General features: G+C 45.1%; 1 protein-coding gene across 6 annotated transcripts; it reads left to right on the plus strand.

The window, feature by feature from the left end:
* The first annotated feature begins 890 nt into the window (after positions 1-890).
* Positions 891-23,054, plus strand: C2CD2L (C2CD2 like). 6 transcript variants are annotated; one of them, XM_090123334.1, is made up of 15 exons: positions 891-1,169; positions 5,144-5,239; positions 5,701-5,820; positions 7,488-7,598; positions 8,450-8,566; positions 8,991-9,108; positions 9,260-9,383; positions 9,854-9,918; positions 10,461-10,588; positions 10,877-11,048; positions 11,676-11,777; positions 12,419-12,552; positions 13,030-13,312; positions 15,072-15,281; positions 21,025-23,054. In XM_090123334.1, the coding sequence occupies exons 2-15, from the start codon at positions 5,237-5,239 to the stop codon at positions 21,042-21,044; spliced, it is 1,707 nt and encodes a 568-aa protein (XP_089979460.1). In that variant the 5' UTR covers positions 891-1,169; positions 5,144-5,236; the 3' UTR covers positions 21,045-23,054. The 6 variants fall into 6 exon arrangements, with proteins under 6 accessions (XP_089979460.1, XP_089979455.1, XP_031455521.1 ...); XM_090123329.1 differs by lacking the exon at positions 891-1,169 and adding an exon at positions 1,226-1,730; XM_031599661.2 differs by lacking the exon at positions 891-1,169 and adding an exon at positions 1,226-1,730 and having other exon boundaries at positions 8,453-8,566.
* Positions 23,055-24,255: the final 1,201 nt, after the last annotated feature.

Here is a 24,255-nt window from a genome sequence, read left to right on the forward strand (position 1 = left end):
GGCGTTTTGATGTGCTTCGCTGCTCTATGAACAGCAACTGCCGACGGCGGCAGGGCTCCTGAGCACGGCAGTCGCCTGGAGGCTATGCAGGGGGACTCGGTGTGCGGCCCTGGTGGACGGCGGCGCTGAAAAGAACCTTGGGGACTGGGGGTGGCATCGGAGGTGACCATCAGGCGGTGGGAGCTCGCGGTGGGTGCGGCCGGGGCAGGGGGCCGCTGGCAGCGCTGTCCTCGCCCGCTGCACACCTGGTGGGGGCCGTTAATTGGTTTCCCAGGAAGCACCCTGAACCTGGTACTGCCTTCTTCAGTGAGAGTGAGCAACGGAGTGGCCCCACGGAGAGAAAACAAATGTTGGGGAGAAAAAATAAATAAATAAAAAATCCACGTTAGCTTGGGTCGTCCTGAGCCAGAAAAGTGTTACTATGTGTGTGGTCCTTGTGTGAGTGATCCTGGTTGAATGCAGGACAGGCATGGGTATGACCACGGCATTGCATTTGGGTGCAAGTCACTGAGCAGAGGAGGAAAACACAGTCGAGGTGAAAGACATAACAGCAGGACACACTCCTTCTGCTCTGTTTGTGTGGGATATGGTGACCTCAGATGGTTTCTGATGGCTTTTTCTGGGCTGATTAGAAAGCTGCTGCTGTATCAATAGACCTTTTCTGGTCTATGGTCTGTTGAATTTCTGTGAAAGTGAAGTATAGCTGAGCCTTAAATTCTAAGGCAGGCATTTGGTTCTGTGAGGAAAGAAACCACAGTGTGCACAAGGGAGTATTTGGCCAGAGAGCCTCCTGCAGCTGTGGAAATGCCACTGTGGCACATGTGAAACAAGGGGGGCACAGCTTTTGTTGCCGGCCCTCCTCGGAGAAGGTGACCCAGGGCAGGCAAGCAAATGGGCTCCAGCTGGGTGATAAGCTGTGGTCCAGGTGCGCTTGTGTCAGCACAAGTGAAGAAGGGTCAAGCAGAGATAAAGGTGTTTTCAATAAGGGGAAAGCCTTCAAAGAACTCATCCAGCAGCCCGTCTGTGCCTTGCTCTTTTAGGCCGCCAGCAGAAGTTCGTGGCAGCCAGCGACCAGGTTGTCATGAGAGAAAGGCTGGTGGCTGAGGACCCGCAGACCCGAGAGAAAAACTTGCACGCGGGCACCGGAAAGGAAAGCGGAGAACAGCGAGGTAGACACGTAACGCCAGGGCGCCGGCCAGGCCGCGGGGAGGCGGTGCTCCGGTACCGGAAGAACTCGGGCGGCTGCCTTTGGGGACGCAGTCGCCGCGCGCGGGTTGGGGTGGCTGTTGCGCGCAGGCGGGCGCCGGGCGCTGCAAGGGCCGGGCTTGGCCCACGTGCGTCGCGGAATCGGGAGCAGGGCGGCGCGCCGCGGCCCTCCTCTCCGTCCGTCTCTCCGGGTGGGAGGCGGTAACAGCTGGGCTGGGGCCGGGCGGCGGCCGCCCGCCATGCCTCCCGGGCTGCTGTGAGGCGCAACGCGCGGCAACATGGGGCCGGATCCGGGCTGGGCCGCTCTGGTGTTGCTTTTCGCCGCTTCGCTGCTCACGGTCGCGGCCTGGCTGCTCCAGTACTGGCGTTCGACGGCTCTGCGATCGCCGCGGCGGCAAATGCCGGCGACGGAGGAGGCCGGGGCCCGGGCGCTGCTCGCTGCGCTGCTCGCTCTCCGGTCCCTACGTGAGCAGTGGCAGCGGGCTTGGGTGCGAGCCCTCAACAGCCAGGCGCGCCGGCACGGGGTATGGCGGGGCGCGGGCGGGCGGGGCCAGGCACCGCGTCGGCGGCGAGGTGAGGGGCAATGAAGCCGGAGGTGTGAGGCCGAGGGGCTTGCGTCGGCTTCGGTCGAGGGAGGAAAGCCCCTCATCGAGCTCTTGGCTGTATAGTCTGGCCTAAACTGTCCAAAGCAAGCACTTTTTTGGCTGCTGCGTGTTGCTTTCTACTGCGCTTGAGGGATGGGGTGCTGATCTTATAAATAGCCATATAAGAATTTCATAAGCCGTAAGTAGAATATGGCTTATGAATCCCACAGCAAGTATTGTCAGGGAAGCTTACGTTGCCTGTTCAGGCCTTAGTACTTCAAGAACTTTGTTGTCTCTTGTTTCTACAGAAGGGCTACAGAGCGCTGATGACTGCTGTGTGAAAGAGTATTGTGTCTTGAGTCAAGTTTAGTTGTCAAAAGAAATTGGTAGAATTGGCCTCTACAGATATTGTGCTATTGTGGATGCAGGTGGCTTATTTGTAAAGGACTTCTTACTCCTGTTATATGGCTGATGTGTTTCCTTTCTAGATTATTTTTTTCTGCATGTTAGAGATCTGGGAATTGACTAATGGAATTGACTTGTTCCGAATGTAAACTTCCTTGAGGCTTGTCATACGTATGTTGTGTCTATCTGTTTTGAGGTGTACCAGTGACCCTGCTTGTAAAGCTAGGTATTCCTTATTGCTGCTAGTATTGACAGATTTGGTTTGTTGGAGCTGTTTGACTGTGCTAGTGAGACACCTGGTCTCTCCTCATCTGGTTTTACTTTTTTTAAGGAAAGAAAAAAAAAACAGGAAGAAGAAAGAGGAAACAGCTGATTGTTTCATAGTGTTCAGTCATTTGCTTTTTCACTTTACGGTCTTTGTAATCTATGTGTGGCACCCCGTTTCATCTCTTCCTTGGCCTTGTTAGGTTGACTTGGAAAGGTTGGCCTAGTTTCTCATTCTTTGCTACCTGTGATAAGTGGAATTGTGCTTTGTTTTAATGGAGAAATGCTGCAGCATCTGGCCTCTCTGCCTTTGATCTAGTTGGTTAACATAATAAAATGGGAATGGGTGGTTATATCACTTTTCAGGCTCTGATGGTGTCAGAGAACAGATTATTCAGCAGTGTTTTTAGGATGAGCTTATCCTTTGACAGGTTTTAACAGTTAAAGTACTTTGTTCCTAAAACGTTTGTGGAAAAATAGGGCTTTTCACAAAGGTGTGGTAAACATGGTGGACATATGATTAAAGGTTGAGATGTCCATCAAATTATACATTAATGCCTGCCTTTGTGGACTTTGCTGCTCCTTCTCCATAAACTGTCTTCTCTTGTTTTCATTTATTGTTGTCAATTGATTGTACTTAGTTATTGAATATGGAGAAAATGAAAAGATGTTCCTTTGAAAATAAGGTAAGGAAGCTGTGGTAAAAATGAGACTGGACCCGTTGTTTGCGTACTGTTTCTTTTACTGTCTGCTCAGAACAAACTCAGAAACTTTCGTTGTAGTCCAAGAAAGTTGGCGAACAGTACCTTTAGAATACCGAGGGCAGGTATCATCCATGTTGCAAGTCTGACTTCTGTGACAGAAGTTAGGACTGATTGTGACCAACTGAGCGATATCCTTGATCTTACAGAAGGAGGTACAAAAAGAGCAAGAAGGTGTGCTGTATAAGGTTGCTGTAGGACTACCTGCTTTATTCTGTTGGAAGTGAATCTTTGGCCTGGAATTAAACAGGACTAGATTATGCACTGTAGGATTATGCTCTTGATAGTTACAATGGGTAAGATACAACAAACTTGATTTGATGTTTAATATGTCAGCTACTATAAAACTTTGTTTTACATCTGTTTCCTCTTCCTCGCTTCCCCCCAGTTCTGCAAGTAGCAGAGTTTAATGCTGAACCTGAGGTCCACATCCTGAAAAGGTGGTTTCTTTATTGAGGAAAACCAGAATGTTGAGATATGCTTGGTTTGTTTATTGTGTGGAAGCTGAAACACTGGATCCTGCCGGCGTTGAATCTATTAAGTCTGCTTTTTATTTTGTGACTGAAAGCAAGTTTGTTCTTGTATAGTATATGTAGCATTGAGGGACTTGCTGTCAGGACAGACACTTAAAATCATGGAATGGCTTAGCCTGGAAGTGATCTTAAAGATCATCAACCTCCATCTCTTTTGTCATGGGCAGGGTTGCCAGCCACTAGATCAGGCTGCCCAGGGCCCCATCCAACCTGGCCTTGAACTTCTCCGGGGATGTGGCATCTACAACTTCTCTGAGCAGTCTGTTTCAGTGCCCCACTGCCGTCTAAGTGAAGAATTTCTTCCTAAATTTTCCCTCTTCTAGTTTAAAGCCATTTCTTCTTGTCCTATCACTGCTAGGCTGTATAAAATGTCAGTCCCCCTCCAGCATATAAGCTTCTTTGAAGCACTAGAAGGCTGCTGTTTTTTGAGCCTGTCCAGGTCCCTTTGAGTGGCATCCCTTCCTACTATTCTGTCAGCTGCAACACTTTGGTGTCATTTGAACACCTACTGAGGGCGCACTCCATCTCATCAGCTACATAATTCTTGAAGATGTTAAAGAGTACCAGTCCCAGGATGGGCCTCTGGGAGGGACCACTCCTGACCAGTCACCAGCTGGACTTAGAGCCCTTGACAACAACAATGGCTACAATCATCCAAACAAGTCTTTATCCACCAAATAGTCTACCCAGAAGATGACGTTGCTGCAGTGAGTTGCTGTGGCTAAAAACAGTTCTCTGAAATAGGGCCTCAGTAGTATTCCTCGTGTTCAGATTGCCTACTCTGTTTTCTCCTAGTGAGCAAAGGGATAGGTTTCTTTAAGCAATGCCATCAGATCTTTATCGTGGCCTTCTGTTCTTTGCGAAATGTTTTCTGTGGAGGACTGCTGTTGTTACATGGGGAAATCCTTGAATGAGGAAGAGGGATACTTCCACGGTGAAGTTTGTAATCTGGTAAACCATGGAAAGGTGGAAAATGGGAGTTAGTCAAGCACATGAGCTGAGGTGCTGTATGTTGGAGATAGATTTTATTGTTGGTAGTGGTTTTTGATTTTTAGTTGGGGTGAAATTAGCAGAGAGGAGAGAGAAGAAAAGCAAAGTTTTGGTGATGAAGAAGGTTTAACACACTGTCTTACAGTTAACAGGTATTCAGAATAATTTTGCATTCTCAATCAGGCTTGCTTGTCTGAAGTTAGTGCTTGTGAGGCTGGACCACTGTTTCATTTCTCTGTCTGGACAAGCCAGAATTGCAGTGTGACATGTTTGTGTGCTGGTTGGGTTCATGGAATTGGACTAGAATGTCTCTGGGGCCCTATGTTAGACTTGTTCATCCTCTTCGAAACTACCTGTGATACCTTGTCCACTGGGAACTAACGGAGTTCTCTTTTTGTAGAGTTCAGTGCAGATCACATTTGAAGAGGGTCCTCAGTTACCACCAGCAGCAAATATAAGCTGTGTGACGTGCAAAGGCCAGTCGGGTCACAGCATGGTAAGGCTTTTTTGTTCTGAATTGTGCCATGTTGGGTTTCTCTGCAGTCAGTCTTGTATGGGGATTGTCAATGCCCACGTGATGGGAATGGTAAACCTGGGGGAAAGTTGTGGGCTAGGTCTATAATTCAATTCAGAGATTGCAGCTCAGGGGCTATATGTTGGTGAACTCTTTGAGCAGTGGATGAGATCCATCTGATAAAGCTGAGTTGTAGGGATGCTGAGCCTGAATATCAGGGCACTGCAGTGCAGAGAAGAGTGTTTCTTTGTAAGTAATAGGTCTTTATTGGCTCATATATGGAGTCTTAAATGGCATATTTAGAGTGCAGAACTGGGGCTGGCAAACTGATGTTTCTGTCTTGCCTCAATAGGTTAACTTTACTTACTGCTTTTACAGATTTTGCCATCTCCAATCTGCGTCTCAGCAAGGATATAAAATTATCAATTTCCTCTTCTCTGTAGGTGCTGTGTTGTCATCTGTCAGCTGAAGCTGTGAAATTCCCTGTCTCTGTAACCCAGCAGTCTGCAGTTTCTGTTTCTGTGGACACATATCATGTCACTTTGACTCTGCTCCAGGCTGAGGTAATAGTTGTAAAATTTTTGTTGGTTTGCTTGTTCTTCTACGTAGCCTTATGCTGAAGGAGGAAGGGAGGACTTGATGTAGTGCAGCTGAAGGCCTTATTGTGCCAGAGAGAGTGCCAAGTTATTGCTACTGTCTGGTGGGGTACTAAATGTTTCCTGATCAACGTACAGAGTCCTGTTTTATGAGCACTGTTCTGCAGATCTTGAATATATAACATCATCTTAATAAAATCTGGGACCAGAGAGATGATGTATGGCAGTGTTCTATACTTGCTTTTAGAAGATCTTCGTGAAAACCAGAAGATCCACAGAATTCAAAACTCCTTGCAGTGTGATAAATAGGGAAAGATGTGTCCTGTGTGTATGTACAAATATTGTTTTGTCCTGTTATTGGTGTGAAAAAGAAATCCACTGTGAGGAATAGTTTACTTGCCAGGACTCCCCTTAATACATTCATTTTGTTTCTGCGTTGAATTCTTGGAGGTGGAGATGCTTTTCCCAGAAAAAGGAACTGAAATTGCACAGTTGCTTTCTGGTTGGGTTTGCTTCTCCAGAATTTCGTTTTTCCTTCAAGCAAAAGGATTTCTTTCTCTTGGTGGCATCTTCCTTGGATACTGCGTACTCTTTGGTGCTATTGGAAGAGATTGTAGAGTTAAGAGCAATTTTACAGTATGAGGCCAGGCTAGTCCCACGCTACTGCAGATATTACAGTTGGAAAGTTGTTCTAGAATGTCTTTGCTCTCAAAAGCTTTAATAAAATTTTCTGTGTAGGTTTACCAGCTCTTGCTGGTTTGTTCTTGTGCGTACATAAGGGTTCTTCATTCCTTCTGAGTATCTCCTTTCCTTCCTTGGTGTTTAGTATGCTTGCTGCTGATCTCGTTGTAGCTGTTAATTGCCATCATTGTTCATCTTTCCTTAGTCTGTAGAGGCCAGGCTGAGACCAAGTCGCTTCTCTACTCATTGGAATTTTTCCTTGTCTGTGTCTGTTGAAGTTTTGATTTTCGTATTCTGACCATCAGACATACTTCAAATGCTTCTGTCCCAAATTTGTCTTGCCTTTTCTGTAAGCCTCTTGCCAGTTTCTTGTCTGGCTACTGTGTCTCAGATCTCTTAACTTTCAACTGAAGACTTTGTGTATTCTGGGTAAATAAATGTTCAAAAGCTGTTTCTTTTGGTTAGTTTTGTTGGACTGCGTTAAATTTTGTTTCATTGTTTTTAATAGAGGTCTTGAATTGGGAGTTCTTCCTCTGTCATTTCATTTGTGTGAGTTTGAATGAGTTTGCAGACCAAGGATGATTTCCTAGAGACTTTAGAAATGGTTCTACTTATGTTTGATGGTGGCTAACGATGTAGCTCCAAAAATACCCTGTATTAGTACCCAACTTGCTTTATCAGATTGTCCTGGGGGCTTTTTTTTCAGCCAAAGTAATAAGGTTTTTTTTTTTTTTCCTTTGATGTCTGGACATCCAATAGCAGTGAGGAAGCTGAATATGGAGTGATGAATATTCTGTAGCCGGTTACTCTCAGAGGCCCAGGACCACCTATGTTCTTCCTTGTTTTTTTATTGCTGCAGTAATGGGGAGGCCCTTTTAGTTGCTGGAGGTGAAGCAGGGCAAGAAACACCAAATGAAAACAGCATTTCTGACTGCATATTTGTTCTGGGTCAGGTGGAGATCCACTTGGAGGAGATACAGAATCAGGGTCTCCTGGTGTCATGGACGTTCAAGGACAGACCAGACTTGGATCTTTCAGTTCTTCCAAGACTTCAGCCTTGTGAGGTAAGCAAACAGGGAGGCTAGACTCAAGCAGAAGGAAGGGTGAGAGGGAGTGCCCAGCCATGAAGAAGGCTGCTGCAGAGTGCAGAGGTTGGCAGCTTGTTATTGTGGCCCTTTTTGAGTGAAGGAGAGGATTCTTTCACTCTGGAACCAGTACTAGCTCACCTGTGCTAAAGGAGTGCATTCTTAAAGAGAGCTAAAGCAGTTCTGATACCTGCTTTCTGAGTTTTGCATAACATCTGAACTCTGAATAGAGTCTACGTAGCAAAAATGCTTTCTGTCTATGTAGGTTCTACTGCTGTTGCCAACTGCGGAGCTGCAAAATGAGTTGGAGTATTTTATTTTACTTTTTGGACTTTTAAAGCATGCAGAACCCATGAGTATTTGTGGCTTGATGAGCTGAACACAGATGTGCTTGCAACTCAGGGTTGTGTGTGTTTTCGTGTTTGGTTTTTTTTTTTTTTTTTTTGTTAGTTTTATTGAAATCCTTGTCTTATCCTTAGCGGATGTAGGAATTCGGCTTCTATGAAAGTGTGGTGGTAATGTTACATGATGTGGCAAGGATGCAGCAAGCCCTAAAGGCTTTATTGTCAAAATTTGCAACAGGGAGACTACAGATGTAAAGGGTCAGTTTATCTTGCTTATATAGCCTGTTTTTTGCCGGTAACTATTACAGCAATGATTAAGCACTGGAGAGAAGGTGTAGAGGACAGAAGAAGAGTATGTGGGAGGGTATTTCTGGGAGAAGGTCTGCTTTGCATCATAGAGGCTTGAGAGGCAGTTGCAGCTGTATGAGGAGAAAAATTGTCTGCCTCCTTATGACATTCCTGCATTTCCTTTGGATTTGTGGAGAGAAGAACGAAGGGAAAGCGGATCTGTCCACCATAAAGGATCTAATTGAGGATACTATTGTCAGCACGCAGCCAGCCATGATGGTGAATCTGAAGGCTTGCACAGCTGGAACTGGCACAGTAAGGTTCTCTTCCTGTAACATTCTCGTGCCTTGTATGCTGTGCCCTGAAGTGCTTCGGAGGGCTTAGGCTCATTTTTAGACAGCAGTCACATTCTTGACAATAATTGGGGTATTGTGGCACAGGGAGTGGGGGGAATTAGTGGGAGAGACCTTTGGCGTGTTGCCTTTGGTTTCCCCTTCTAGTAGTCAGAAAGCTCATTCCGATCTGTCTCTTTTCCTGTCTACCCTAAATTTCATGTCTGAAATGACATGGGGGTCCACCGAAGGTTGATAGTTTGTGGCATCTGCACTACCTCTAGATGACTCTGTGGATGTTCCCATGAGGAGCATTTGTGAGATGCAAGCACAAATGTTGTGTGTCTTACTGCTATCTGCTGAAAAGCAAATGGTAAGTCATCAGTCTTCCTCTCATGATTCCTCAGGTATCCAGCAGTAAGGTGACCCAAGAGTCTCCATACAATGTAGTAGAAGCCCCTCTGGGTTCAAAGCTGTTGATCCGGAATCTTCGTGTGCTGAACTTAGGCTCACAGAGGAGTGGAGGTAAATGTGAAAACACTGCTAAGCTGGAGCAGGGCAAGTGTGGAGGTAGCAAGGTTAGAGCAAGTGGATGTTTGTCTTGAAATGGAAATATGCATGTGTGCGCTCTGCCTTGCATTTACAGGTGCATACGTGCTCTCTTTCTCTGTTGCAGGAGTTGGGGAGATATGTTGTGTTGCAGAACTAGACAGTCCCCCACAGCAGAAATGGACAAGGCCAGTGAGAGCTGGTAGCGCTGGCATTGCTGCAGAGATGGAGTGGAATGAAGAGCTCTTTCTGTAAGTGTCTCCCACCCTCCTGGCAGGTGCAGTAAAGGCAGACTAGCATGACCTCTTTGTGGAGGTGATGTCTGCGGTGCTGGGTGGTGTATGTTCGTGCTGCTGGTGTGCTGGGCTGCAAATACTAGTGATTGGCCCCAGCTTGCATGCGTATTTCCTGCTTCCTTGTATGGCGCGTGTTTTAACTGTATGGACAGAAGTGCTGATTGCGTGTAGTACAGGGGCAGGACCACTTAAATTTCTAGACAGTTTTATTAACTTGCTCTGGAAGCTTATGCAGCCCAGCATGGAGCATTAACTTACGTTCTCCTCACCTTGCTGCTCCTTTTTGAGGCCTCCAAAACAAGGCACACATTCCAGAGCTTTGGAAAGGCGATTTGAGGAAAGGAAAATATTAAATGAACTTGTTTACTCTGCAGCATTTCTTCAAAGACTGCTTAATATCAGTTCTTCTGTCTCTGTTTCAACAGTGAGTTAGGACCCAGAAGTAAGGAGCTGAAGTTACAGGTGCTGGGGAACAGTGGCAAAGGGGAAGGTAAGTAAAGTATAGACAGCTAAAAAATGGATTCTAAGTTTTGTCATTCCATCTGCCTAAGGAACTTGCTGTGCTTTGAGCCTGTGATTCTTTGATGTTGGAATCATACGTTATAAATTCTGCAAGGGATTTCCATATCAAACTTTATATGAGTCTGTGTGTGAAGTACCTCTTGAGTCAGTTGTCCTTAGTGCGGGTCATGGGACCCTTTAACTTTCTTGCCTGGAAGCAGGGAGAAGGATGCAGAGACTTGTCCACGTGTATTGGAAGAACAGGGCAGAGGCTCTTAATTCTTTTTGACTTGTACTCAGAGTACAGACAATTGCATATTTTTGATGGAAGTTACAAAAATACAACTTATCTGACATCTATTTTTTAGATCAGCAAAGCAGAGCCTCCTCTGCTGAATCTGGGAACTATGGAATCAAGGGGATCTGCTTTGATGTCCCGTGGGTCTAGTTTCTAAAAGCAGATGGACCTTGGGAAAGGTCTGAGGTGCTGAGAAGTTGTGTGGTGTTTTGTTTTCCTTTTTCCTTTTGCAGGTGTGCTGCTGGCACATACTACTCTTTTGCTTGATTCTTTGGGCAAACAACCCTCTGGGAGACAGGTCTGCTCACTGGCCTCAGGAGCTGGGCAGCCACTGGCAGCTGAAGCTACCATTGTATTAGAGGTGAGCTGATGACTTCATAAGCTCTGTGAGTGCATGTTCTAGAAATATTTGTAATGTGAGACCATAGCTGGAAACCAAGGTGATTAGGTCTGAGGCTGTTGCAGGGGACTAACAGAGAATGAGAATGTGTCACCTCACCCTTAGTCCCTGAGCTTCCCTTCCATTCAACAGATGTTGCAGTGAGGATGGCTCCTTGGTGTCCAGAGTGGTAGCTTTTGTTGTTTGTATGCCTGCTTTTCATTTTGGGAGGAGGGTAGTCCCTTCTGAGCTGTGTTTTATTCTTTGTAGCTTTTATACCAGGATTCTTCTGCATCTCTGAATGCTCAGCATGCCACATCTCTGCATACCAGCATCACCCCCACAAAGAAGGTGGAGATGGACCGGACCATCATGCCCGATGGCACCATTGTGACTACTGTCACCACAATTCAGTCCCGACCCAAGGTGGATTGTAAGCTGGGTGAGGCTGCACTGAGATAGGAGTCTTGTACAGCTGGCTGTTCGGACACCGAATGTTGGGTTTGCTGTGGACTTGTATCTTAAGTATGAAGTGGGTGGATGGTGCTTTTGCAGGAAGTACTGTGGGGAGGGAACTGACGTGTTGATGTATCTCCTATATTTGGAAAGAGATATCAGAGGGATGAGCCTCTCTGACATTGTTTGAGGATGGGATTTCTGCACGATGTTGGACTAAACATTTTGGCTTACTCTGTTTTCTTCACTGCTAAATGAGTTGTGCTCTATGTACTGAATACAGGCCTGAAAACCCGTTGACCTTGCTTGCCAGTTGTTGCTGCTTGCAGTCTCAGCCTGATGTCTTGGTGAATGTAGCGCAGGCTATTTAGTGAGGTAGGGTTGGGAAACAGCACAAACAAGGGCTCGTGACAAGGCTGCTTTGTGTGTAATTCCAGTTAGCTTCTTACTACTTGACTGCTGCAAAGCCTCATATTGGCAGCTTCTGCAGACGTTCTGTGTGTGTGTGTGTGATGCTGCGTGTGAAGGGGGCTGTGAGAATGTGATGAAGCTGCTTGAATTTCATGTCCACTTACTTTTGTCTCTGTGTCTCTTCCTCTCATTCACTATGAAGATTCACCTTCAAGGTCACCATCCAAGGTGGAAGTGACAGAAAAGAAGACAACAGTGCTTTTGGAAAGCAGCTGTCCTCACAACTCCTTGTCCAGCAGCAGCCGTAAGTGCTTGCGAAACCGGGCTTCTTACTGGAGCAGTGATATTTCTTAGCCATTCTCAGAAAGCAGCTATCTGAGTGAGAGTTGCTGAACTCATCTGCATTTGCTGCAGAAGAGAAAGTCCAAGTACCTAAGGGAAGAAGAGGAATAAGGGACAGGAGGGCGGGAAGTGGAAGCAAGTGAAAGAAATGCTGCTGTGGCTCTCTCATCTGCTAATCTGAATATTTCCTTATCTGACAAAAACATCTCCAGAGTATCTGAAACCAAAGAAATCTGCTCATGCTGTATCTCTGTACTTGGTGTTTCTCATTGTTTCTGGGACAGGGTGCTTAGGCTCTTTGGATGCTTTGTGGCCAAGGCTGTGTAACCTCTTGTAAGTCTTTGGAAGTTCTTTTTAAATGGGAAATAGGAAAGGTATTTTAATAATGCGCCTGTTGGGAAATCAAGCTTAACAGGTGCCTAAAAGAGATGAGAACTCTGTGGAGCATCCTTTCTTTAATTTCTTTGAGCAAGTCTATAATAAATACTGCTATGTATTGTAACATACATGCAGTAGCCCATTAAAAGCATCATGGTCAGTAAGTGAACTCTTGCCTGTGCTGAAGGATGCTACTTCAAGTGTTGGTATCTTTCTTGTGCTCAGGGGACAGCCAGATGCCCAATGGCTTGGATCCGGTGGCTGAGACGGCAATCAGGCAGCTAACTGAGACAAATAACAAGCCCACCAAGAAGACCCCAACAAAACGTAGCACGCTGATCATCTCAGGAGTTTCCAAGGTGTCTGGCAGTTAGAGGTCTTCATTTTCATTCTGGGAGGTTGTTTCTAGGAATGTGTGTGTGAAACCACCCTGTCCTGTAGGGAACGGAAAGATCCCATTGCAGGGGACTTGCTCAGCAGAACCCTTTTGCTGCTTTCTTGCAGCTTGTTCTTATTTCCCAGCAAGCATCAAGGTTACCTGATTAGTCTGCAGGGCAGCTGCCATGGGAAGCTCATAAAGCATGGCAGGAGAAGAGGAAGCAGTTGATGTAGCCAATTGGGAAACCTCATGGAGAATCTGAGTTATCCTGGGACTTTCTTATGGGAGTGAAGGAAGTATTGCAAAATGTAGTGGAATCAGGTATCTTCCAGTATGTTTCAGCAAAAAAATAAATGACCATTGTATGTCTGTCCTTTCTAGCATGGATGACCAAAACTGGAGATAAATGCAACGCTTTAGATCTTGTCTTCCTGTCTGACCCTCTAACATCCTCCAGGTACCTCTTGCTCAAGATGAAATGGCACTTTCTCTGGGTTATGCTGCATCCATGGAGACCACAGTATATGGGGATATTGGGGCAGTCTGTGCATCTGACCAGGTGCATGATTCCACTGAATCATCACAGCTGCTGGAAGCGTCACCGTCAGAGCAAAGAGCAAGTCAGGAGCTGGATGAGACGACACGATCTGACATCTCTGAGAGACCGTCTGTGGAAGATGCTGAGTCTGAAACCGGTTCCACAGGAGCCCTTGAGACCAGGAGCTTGAAAGATCACAAAGGTGAGGGTGAACTGTTGACCAGTAGCTAACATCAGCTTGTCCCTGAGGAAGAAGTGAGACCTTTGCAGCTTGCATATTCCCAAGACAGCGTTTTGGCCTCTGAGTTTTCAGATCAGACACATATCTGTCAATAGTGATTCTTCCTCTAAACTCTGCTGCTGTGGTGCAGAGATGGAGATTGTGTGGACCTGGATACGCTCTGTTTTCTCCATTACCATCAAAGTAGCTAGCACCTCTGGCCTGCAGTACTATAGGATGTCCCCATAGACTCCCAGCTTTTAAACAGTGAAGGGTAGGTCTGCCATGACTGAGCTACTGTTCTGGAATATCCAAGTTTGTGTCAGTTGGGCAGACTGCATGACTTGGATTAGTTTGCTTGAAGCCATGATCGTTTCAGCTTGCTACAAATTCCCTAAGTAAAGACAAGCCAATAATCTGTTTCTCAGAATTGTGTTGGTCTTTTGTTTGCATGTCAGGTGAAAAAGTATCTGGCCCAGATGCACAAGAGACCTGGTGAGCTGGGAAAAGAAGGAAGAAAAAGAAAGAATCATAGAATTGCTCAGGTTGGAAAAGACCTTAAAGATCAAGTCCAACCACAACCTAACCATATTACCCCAACTCTAACTACCCTCCGCTAAATCACATCCCTGAGCACCACATCCAAACGTTTTTAAACACATTCAGGGATGATGACTCAACCACCTCCCTGGGCAGCCCATTCCAGTGCTTAACAACCCTTTCAGTAAAGAAGTTGTCCTGATATCCAGCCTAAACTTCCCCTGGCACAACTTGAGGCCATTTCTCCTCGTCCTGTCACCAGTGAGAAGAGACCAGCCCCGCTCTTGCTGTAATCACCTTTCAGATATGGGAAGGGAGCCATAAGGTCTCCCCTCAGCCTCCTTTTCCCCAGACTCAACAGCCCCAGTTCCTTCAGTGTCTCCTCGTAGGCCTCCAAGCCCTTCACCAGCCTTGTTGCCCTTCTTTGGACGTGCTTCAGCATCTTGAGATGCTGAAGATGCACAGGATTATATGTTCTTTCTGTACTGAGGTCCCCAAAACTGATTGCAGAGTTCACCAATGCAGAGTTCAAGGGCAGGATTCCTTCCTAGTCCTGCTCGCCACACCATTCCTGATACAAACCAGGATGTCAGTGGCAAAGAACCCCACTATCTATAGAAAATACTGAATAATGGGCAGGTTTCGGATATGCCTTTGTATTCCCTTTTGGGGCTGTCAGTGAGCAGCATTTTCATCCTGTCCTGCCTCTCTGTGTCTTCAGGAAACATTGCTGTTTTTTTCTTCCAGATTTGCGCATATTGTGAAACTGCAAACAGTTGTGCTGAGAGTTTGATGACCAGCTAATCTAGATGCCCATAAGATGGGCTAGCCCAAGAAGCCTTTTCCCTGTTGTGTGTTGCTGTGGATATCTCCACACTGTGATATTCCAAGTCATTTTCCATATCAGTCTTAAATTTAATTTAGAGTTCTCCGTGACTCCCATTGAGTAGACGGCTGTGTAAAAGGAAGCTTATGTACAGGAGGTGTGTTTTTAGGAAAATAGCTTTGTATTGCAGTCTGTGCTGAATCTGGACTTTGCCTTACAGTTGGAAGTTAGGACTTACTTGACCTGTGTGCTTTTGCTGATTGGAATGATGGCCTCTTGTTTGAGAGTGGCCAGATAACAGTGTGTATTTGTTGTCCCAGAGACTTGCCAGGGCAGGATACCATCATGATTGCCATCTCCTTCCTGTCTTTGCAGTTAGCTTTCTTCGGAGTGGTACCAAACTCATCTTCCGGAGAAGGAGCAAGCAGAAGGAAGCTGGCCTCAGCCAGTCACATGATGACTTGTCCAACGTCACCACTAGTTCTGTCACCAAGAAGAAAGCTGGCAGCTTCTCCCACCGCCTCATCAAACGCTTCTCCTTCAAGTCTAAACCCAAACCTAAGACTAGTGACAACACAACAACAGGTGAGAACTGAATGAAGGAGAAGCCAGCTGGAAGGATTCAACAGAAATTGACTTCTCTTCTCTCGTCTTTCCACTCCACTGGTACCTGTGACCTGCAGTCCAGTTCCTTGCAACCTTATCTGAGGGAAGACACCTTGGTACTTGACACTGTCTAGGGAGCGAAGGTGGTGAACCCAGGGCTGAGACTGCTTAACTGTCTTTGCTCGGCCTTCTCTAACTGTTATGCTCTCTCAAAAAAAAAAACTAGCTGATACGCTAATCCCCATTGGGGTCCCGGGACCTGCAGAAGTGACTCTGTGTAGCTGTCTAGCTTCACCAGATGTTTCCTTGAAAGAGAGGGGGATCTTTCAAGTGACAGCCTTACTTAAAAAGTGAGAAACTGCTAAGGTATCTGCATTTTTCAAGAACTGTGGGTTGTAACCTTGTGGAATTCTGATATTGAGAAACAATAACCTTCCTGAATTCTGATATTGAGAAAGGATGGTGTGGTCATGAGCCATTCACCTGTTGCTCTTGCTTGGTGCAGAGGCTTGTTGCCTGACTGAGATGTGTGATGCGTCGTGGGGTGGTGCATTCCTGGCCTAAGAGCTGTGAGCAGAATGAGATACTATTCCCCTATTGGAATGGCTTTTGGTTCAGAGGGTGCTGAGGAAGCCTGCTTTCTGCGCTCTACTGATGAAGAAAGGTGTCTCTAAGGACAAGGAAGTCTTAAGAACTAGGCAAGTTTTCTGTAGAAGACGGAGTCCTTACGAGGTTTTGTTGCTGCTCTTGGTGCTGCCACCTGGTGACACAACCCTCCTGTATTTATGTTTTGGAGTGGGGAAGAGACCTTGTTGCATGCATGTACCAGCTGTCTTCTGTATGAGTGGAACCCTTTTCCTTGTACGTAGCTGGGGCTTCCCCAGTGTTCTGCTGGAAGATGGCAGAAGCTGTCATCTGGTTCTGCACTGTGCGTGGCCTCACTCTCTATCAGCCCTCACACCAATGACCAATATCGTGCTGGAGTTGGACAAGTGAAAAATGTGGCAATACAAGCAAAAGAGCAGTATGATATGAAACCTCAAGCTGTGTGGTGACACAAGTGAGGAGCTTACATGGTTTCACAGAGGAAAGTATAGAAGGAGCCTTTCTTGATGGCATTTGATACTCTCCTTCTTCCTAAAAATATCATTTTCTGTGTTTCTGGAAGCGTTTTTGCAGTGGGTGTTTCTTGCGGGAGAAGTGCTTGGGGGAAAATCAACTTGCTTGCACAGGAGTAAACACTGCCCTTCCAAATGAATGTTTTTCTAGTCTCCTGAGATGCATGCATTATGGATATTTGCAGAGGCCCGGTTTGGATGAGTGTTATAGCACTTCCTGAGGAAAATGATAGTGCCCCGTCAGAGTAGATGGTTTGAATGTGGAAGCTCTTTCTGTTCTGTGGGTTGTGGAGTCAAGGAAACAGAGCAAAAGGGAGGAGAAAAAGCCTCAGAAGAGAGATCATGTAGGCCTGGCTGAGTTTTCTAGCTGCTCTTTTCTGTTAAAATATATTTTGAAACTATCTGTGACACGGTGCATCGTGTCAGAAGGACAAAACCTAGGTTACTGATAAGTCCTTGTGCCATTTCTGGGGACTGCAGTGTGCTTGGTAAGTTGCTGCAAAGAGATCTATAGGTAGGAATTTAGGGTGTGTCTCAAAAGTATCTGAAAGTAGGGAAGACCAGAGTCACTTAGGCTTGGATTTTAAGTGTTGATGTGTGCTAAAAGAAAGGACTCTAGTTTTCAATCTGCTGATTCGTCGCAAGGTTGAATGTACCTCTTAAGTTTGACTGTTCCAGCTGGCTGACCAGGAAATTCTCTATTTTTCAAGGTCTGAAATTTTTGCCATTCCCCAGTTCTTTTGTATCTTGTCTCTGTTTTTTGGGGGGGGGGGGGGTTCTTTCCTTGTCAGCATGGTACTGTGGCTAGGCCTATGTGGCTTTCTGTGCAGCTTGATGCACTCCAGATATCACAGAGCTTGCTATTCAGTAAGAATAATGAAAATCAATTTATTTGATGAGCCACTTTGGGAAGTTGGCTGTCTGCAACTAAGTCCTAGTAATCTCTGGTTTGGCGTAGGCTTCCTTCTCTGGATCAGTGATGTATCACGCTGGAACTTTTTCATAGGCATTGTTCCCAAAGCCCCTCAAGGTTTGGTTCTGGGTTTGGTATTCTCTCTTGCAACATCCCTCTGTCATTAACATTACTTGGCGCTGTTGTATTTTTGTTTGTTTGTTTTCTCTAGGTAAGTTTGAGGGTTTTTTGAATGAAGTGTGCTGGTTGTGCCTTGACAGCAGAACCTCTCCGGTGGGATCACTGAAACTTTACATTACCAATGGCTTTGAACTGAAGGGTTGATGACTCTTCCTACAGATTTAGCTTCTACAAGTCTTACTTAATATTTATGTATTCTTTAAAGCTATTAGCAGTGTGAGCTATCTTGGCATGGGGCGGCTTGTGGCAAGTGTCCGGGGCTCCCACCAGTGCTTCTGGAATGTTAACATAAGAGCAACTGTGAGGGATAGTGAGCATTGCCCTTGTTGGCATGGATCGCTCTGCAAAATGCCAATGAGATTTGTGTCTGATAAATGTTTATCTAATTTTAAACCAGAGTAGTTTGTTCCACCTCAGAGGAAGGACACAATAGGAGAGCTGGAAGTAAAGCATGAACCAGAGTTCTTCACTGGCCTCAGGGAACGAAGGAGTTTTTTCTAGCTGTGTTAAATAGGTTATTCCTAGAATACATCTGTTCATCATAATGAATTTGTTCCTGCTTTGTAGGCTCCAGGATATGGTAGCTCTGAAGTGGAAGTGGAATTACTGTTTTTGATATTTTATCTTTGACCTTTCAAAAGAATTTTCTCAGAATATCCTGCACTGTCATCCATAGAATGAATGGCATACATGATGCATGATGGTGATTGTGTTTTTTAACCTTGAATTTTTGGTGGTGTTCTTTATTGTGGGCAGTAAATTGGATGTGGAAGTTTGCATCTGGATAGATAGCTTGCTAGCTAGCTAGTCTCCAGTTCAGACAGAGTACATCCCCAAACATTAACTCATATGTCTACTTTTGTTTTCTTTCTGCCACATCATTTATTCTTAAAGTTCTGAAATACAGAACTGATATTGTAGCCTATGTTTTTCTACAAAATGTTCTCCGTAAGTGCAGAATATTTTTCAGAGTATTTAGATAAGATTTGGGTGACAGTGGGGTAAGGGAGAATGGGTCAATTGTATGCACTTGGAGTTTTTTTAGTACATTCTTGATTTAATGCATTGATCCTTAATCTTCATATCTGTACACGGCTTCCTTTCTCTATTGCAAAGGTTTTTTTTGTCCTCCAAGTAGTAGGTGACTGATTTTTCTTTTCCTGGCTACGTGAGCATGTGTGAATCTGCCGGATTACTTGAAGCCAGGTACAGTAACAGATCCACAAAGAGATGTGATTATTGGTCTATGAAATGATTCTTTTATCATATTCTTCTCAGAATGAAAGGGAAGGTCACATAGGTCTCCAGAAACTATAGACAGAGTTTCATGGAGTTTTCTTTCATAAAACTGCTGTGTAAAATAGATCTGCTTGTATTTAATCACTGCTTGTACTTTAAAAAAAAAAAAGAAAAAAGAAAAAAGAAAAAAAGAAAAGTTTGAAATCTGCTTTAGATGTTTAGATTCTTGTGGATACTCATTCCCTCAGCTTGTTGCCACTTCAGAGTCTGTGGATTTTATAGTGACAGGACACAGAGCAAACACAGTGTGTAGTGCAGGCTTCATCTAATTCTTTAGACTCAAACGATCTCCCATTGTTAGGTTGCAGTCTCAGGGTAGCCTCAATATTTGCACTTAATAAATTGGTCCTTGACCAAATAATTGGGTGGAGAAAAGGCGTGGAAGTGTGGTGAATGTGAACACAGATAGTATTCAGAAAGAGTTTGGCCTGTTTATGTGAGCCTGTGTTCCAAATGCTACATTTTGCTGCTGGCTACAGAAGAAAAAAGAGGGACTATTAAATGAAGCCAAAGTATACTTTTTTTTTTTTTTTTTGCCTTGGTGTATTGGATGAAAAGAGTTAGTAGAATTTACCTATACTGTGTATTTTCACTTTGTTGAAGAAAACAGATTTCTCTGCCTATTTGCTTGTAACTATTTCTGTCTGGATGTGCTCTCTCCTCACATTTTGGCAAGGCTTTTAAGAATCTCCCTGTTGAAAAAGCCCCTGATATCTGCCTGTCTCTCTGTACCCTTTTAAAGTGAGAAAAACGTGCATGAACGAAGGGGCCTGCAAAACCATCAGTGCTTTAGCTTGCTATAGGCTTTAATGTGATAAATGTTGACTGAGGCCTAATACTTGGAGAGAGGGTTCAGTGGCTGCCCAACTCAAGGGTAGAAGGATTGGGTACATGCTTGCATGTTTAGACATGCTTGTGAGTGGAATGTTCTCTGAATCGTGAAACCGATTGCAATGCACAGTGACTGGATAGACAGTTGGAGGGCTTGGGAGAGGCCTTATGTGGTATCCACAAAATATGTCTTGCTCTGATACATCTCTCCAGAGGTGGACTTGAGGACAAATCTAACCACCGCATCTGTGAACACCTTCAAAATGCTTAAATAGTTGAGAATGACTTCTTAGACACGCTTGGCTGAAGTAGGGAAGAAGGAGCGGAGGCTACTCAGCTAGCCATGAAACAGTTCAGCGGAGGATGTCAAGAAATCTTTAAACAGCTTTGAGTGTGCCAGGGGCATGTGCTGTTTCTACTGTTGAACTGGGTATGTTGAAATGTGTGTGCTTAAATGCTTTTATCTCTATTGATGCTGCTTGTTACGACAGCTTCTGAGTTCATGTTTACTAATCCTATAGAGAGGGAGTTGTTACTGGGTAGCTGTTGAGATGCTTGACTGCTGGGTGGATGGTATTTGCTTCTGGGATCTTTTGCTTTGTTCCTCCTCTCCCTGCCCCTAGTTCATGGTGAGTCTAATGAAAGTAACAATATCAGTGGCGGTCAAACTTTTGAAAAAGACCTTCATGTACTTGTGATATTCACAGATCTTTCTACACAGCATGATGACTGCTCTGTACCATCTTTCCTTGCTTGTAGAGGTACTGGACCAAATATGTATGCTAAATCTGAATTAGCACCCTTCCTTTTGCGTGCTTTTTTTTCTCCTAGCATCTTAATGCGTTCTTTCTGGGTGGTTTATTTTAACTCCAGGTTGTTTGGAGGGAAAAAAATAGGAACTCTGTAGTTATTTAAGAAATGGAAATAAAATGACCTAATTCAGACAAAATGAATGAAGTTATTGCACCTTTGTAAATGTTGAAGAATTCCATTGCTGTGTAATGGCTGAACCTGTTAACTTATTAAAACAACGTGGAAATGAAAACCTGATCCTGAGCTTTACTTCATATATGCTGGACTGTTGTGTGTGGGCCGTGAGCTTTCTAGAAGTCCATAGAGGTACTAGATTTGTTGCTCTGCTTTGTAAGATTGCCACTTCTGAACAACCCTTTTTTGCCAAAAGTAGATACAATCTGCAAGCCCTCAGCAAGTGCTGAAGTCTCTCCCTGTCTTACCTGTCTTAATCTCTCTGTCCTTCTCTTTCTCTCATTGACTCTTGCTATATCCCTCTGCCCATCTGGTTGTCTCCTTTTTAAATCTTTTCTTCTTGCATCCTGCTCCCTTATCCTTAATTTTTTCTTCCTCTGTCTCTGCCCTACAGCCCATGGCTACAGGAGGTGACTGTTCCCTGCTGGCTGGGAGAATGCTGCACCAGACCTGATCACTGAGGAGAAGGAAGAGTATAGAGGTGCCAAGCCCTGCAACAAACCTCTTGGAAGTTGTGTGCATTAGTGACTTACTTTGCACTTGGCAAGTGGCTGCGCTGTGTGAAGGAGCCTTACGTATTGTGGGGGTCAGGTGGTGGCCTTGTGCTCTGCAAGGGCTGTATCAGTGGAATGGTTCTGGAGAAGCCATGTGTTTGGATGAGAAGAGAGCGGTGATGGGGGACAAGCTGCTCTACACAGGGCCAGTGGTGGCTACAGGACGTGGGATGGGAGGAGGAAGGGAGTGATGGTGGTTGGGCTGCATTAGGTTTGCTGCCTGGGCAACTGTGGATGTTGCAAGCTGAGGGAGAAAAGGGGGAGGGATTGGGGCCATACCTGGGCCATGGGGGCCCAAGAGTAAGTGTCCTGTGACCAAGGTGGTTAGTGACTTGGGGGTTGGGGTGTGGCTCTAGGACTGATTGGTGGGATTGTGCTGAGTAGGTCTCGGGAAAAGACCCAGTGAGGGGCTTGGTTGTGCTGGAAGTGTGGAACAAGGGCGGAGATGTTCCAGGTTCATAAGTAGGATATGTACTTTGGGAGACCAACAGAATGAATTAAGGCCAGTGGCAGCGCAAAAAGCTCCTGGCCTCGGGTCTCACTTGCTCTGTCTTGCTGGAAAATATTTCCCAAGACTTTTAAATCCCGAGCAATTTAAAACAAATAAAACACCAGAAAAGAAAACCCAAACCAAACTATATTGACCCAGTGAAGGCAGCAGATTAAATATTGGAAGGCTTAGTTCATTTGTTCATTTTGGTTAAATTAGTCATGAACTTGCACAATTTATGTTTTCACATTTTGGATGCTGTCAGTCACGTTAGTTCATTCTGTAATTTGGAAAAGAGGAATTAAGCTGTTTTTCTTTAGCCTGTACTTTATCGCTCAGGGAGGTGCTATTTTTGATCTAATGTAATGCCTTCCTAAAATTCAGTCCAATCTCAGTCCTCTACTGTCTAGTTACAAGAACTTCCAACAGACTGCGAAGTCAGGCTTTACAGGCCAGAGGTGGAGCTAACACGGAGGCTTCTGGATTTTCAAAAGAGAAGGCTGAAAATCAGGTGCTTTGTTTGACATTTTTACTGCCTGTCCTACTTAAGGATTCTGTCCATAGGCACATTTGGTTGGACCCTAGCAGCTTGGTGCTTACAAATGCAGTTCTTTCTGATACAGAGCTGCGCCACTTGCTGTCTAGACCAAATACACGCAATGTTGGAGGAGCTTACTCTTAAGCATTTTTTTTTAAATGCTTTTAAAGTGTTTGAAGGCATATGCCATCCTCACAGGTAACATCTAAAATAAATTATTTTTTTTTGTTTTCCTTTTTTTTTTCCCTTGGAGCAGTAGTTCAGGGAAACGTAGATACTTTCTTCTATGCCAGTATGTTTCCCATAGCGGTATTCTAGGAATGGCTTCTGTTGTTGATTGCTTACTTGCTTGTTTTAAATACTGAAAGAAACATACTGTTCTTTTTCTTCTGCCTATGTAGAACTCCCTTTGTTTCCTTTGTTTTTTTGAGTTGTACTCTCAAACAGAGTGTTCAGCTGGATCTAGAATAGTTGCCAAAGAATTGCCTGTGGACAAGTTGTGCTGGATTTCCCAGATGGAGGTCATAAGGTTTGTTGCCTCCTTGAGAAGTGTTCTTGTTTTATTCTTATATAGCATTGTGTGTTACTTCTGTACCGAGATATATATTTTAAATTATTATAAGTCCACTATCTGTTTCCCAAAGGTGATGCTGAGAAGCATGCATGGTGATGACTTATGTGTACCTCATGCTTCACATTGATTCTTCCTTTGGGTCAATAGTAAACCAAATCCTTGAAAGTATGACTGGAAATCCCACTATTATTAAAAGGGTTCAACCGTGGTGCCTGTGGTCAGAATTCCCTGCAGCAGATCCTGGCAGCAGTTGGGAATGAAAGAACTGATGACAAGTTGCTGAGTATCAAAACCAATCCAGTGGATATTTACAGGCCTTGGGTGAACGGGATGGAATTTCAGAGTGGTGAGGCCAGGTACAGAAGCTGTTACTACTATATTTCTTCTAAAAAGTAGCTTGGCTGTTTTGCATTGCTCTATTAATCGTTCCGAACCATCCTTGGCTTCACTGCATGCATCTGTCCAATTGATACCAGCTTTTTTCATCACCTCTAGCGCTAAAAAAAAAATACAATATTTTGACACTGGCAAAAAAAAAAAAAAAGACAACATCAATTTGATTATTTTATTATTTACTTACTTACTGACAGATATTCATAAGCACTCGGCACAGGTTTACTGGGTGTCGAGAAGTTTTCCTCGGTTTTCTTCGTCCTTTTTAAATTTATGTTATTTTCTTCCCCCTCACGCCCCATCTAACTTTCCGTTTTTCCTTTGCTCTCATGAGAAGGGGAAAACGGAGCGCCAGGGCCTGTGGTGCGGATCCGCGTCGATACGCTCGCAGAAGTTTTCGCGGTCTCTGGTGCCCCCACGTGGCCAATCGGTGAAATTGCAGAAGTATATATTTGGCGCCGCAGGCAGCAGGATGCGTTGCTCGCAGGCGCGCGGAAGCGGTCTACGTACGTTCTCTTCGCTCTGTGCAGCAAATCCGCCGATCTTCGTTATACTTATTCCTCCAAGTAGTCGTGCGCATGCTCTAAGAAGCTTACAATAGCATTGTTTCTGTGACGCCCACGCATGTGGGTGAGCGGTCAATTCCTGCTCAGCGATATTTTCCTCTTTTCCAATTCTGAATGCTCGTTGTCAATTTGCTCGGGCGGTTTAACACCTGAGCCCGCCCAAGGAACGTACTACTCTGGCTCGCAGAGGATCCTGCGTTCGTCGCATGCGCAATGAGGAGTCGAGAAAACCGCATGCGTAGGTGTGTACCCGAAAATGCGCAGGCGATATGATAGAATTCGTATACGCATTCATTGTATTTCCAAGAACGTTGCCGCATGCGCAGTGTTGCCGAGAGCCTGCTGTCTGAAAACTTGCGCATGCGGAGTACGGTGCCCGGACCAGCTCATGCGTAGTGCGATGCCGAGAGAGGCGCGTGCGTAGTGCAGTGCCGAGACTCGAGCATGCGCAGTACGCTGCCCGGACTGACGCATGCGTAGTGCCCTTCGGATCTCGCACAGGCGTAGTGC

The sequence above is a fragment of the Phasianus colchicus genome, chromosome 23 (assembly GCF_987193195.1).
Source record: "Phasianus colchicus chromosome 23, bPhaCol1.hap1.1, whole genome shotgun sequence".
NCBI lineage: Eukaryota > Metazoa > Chordata > Aves > Galliformes > Phasianidae > Phasianus > Phasianus colchicus.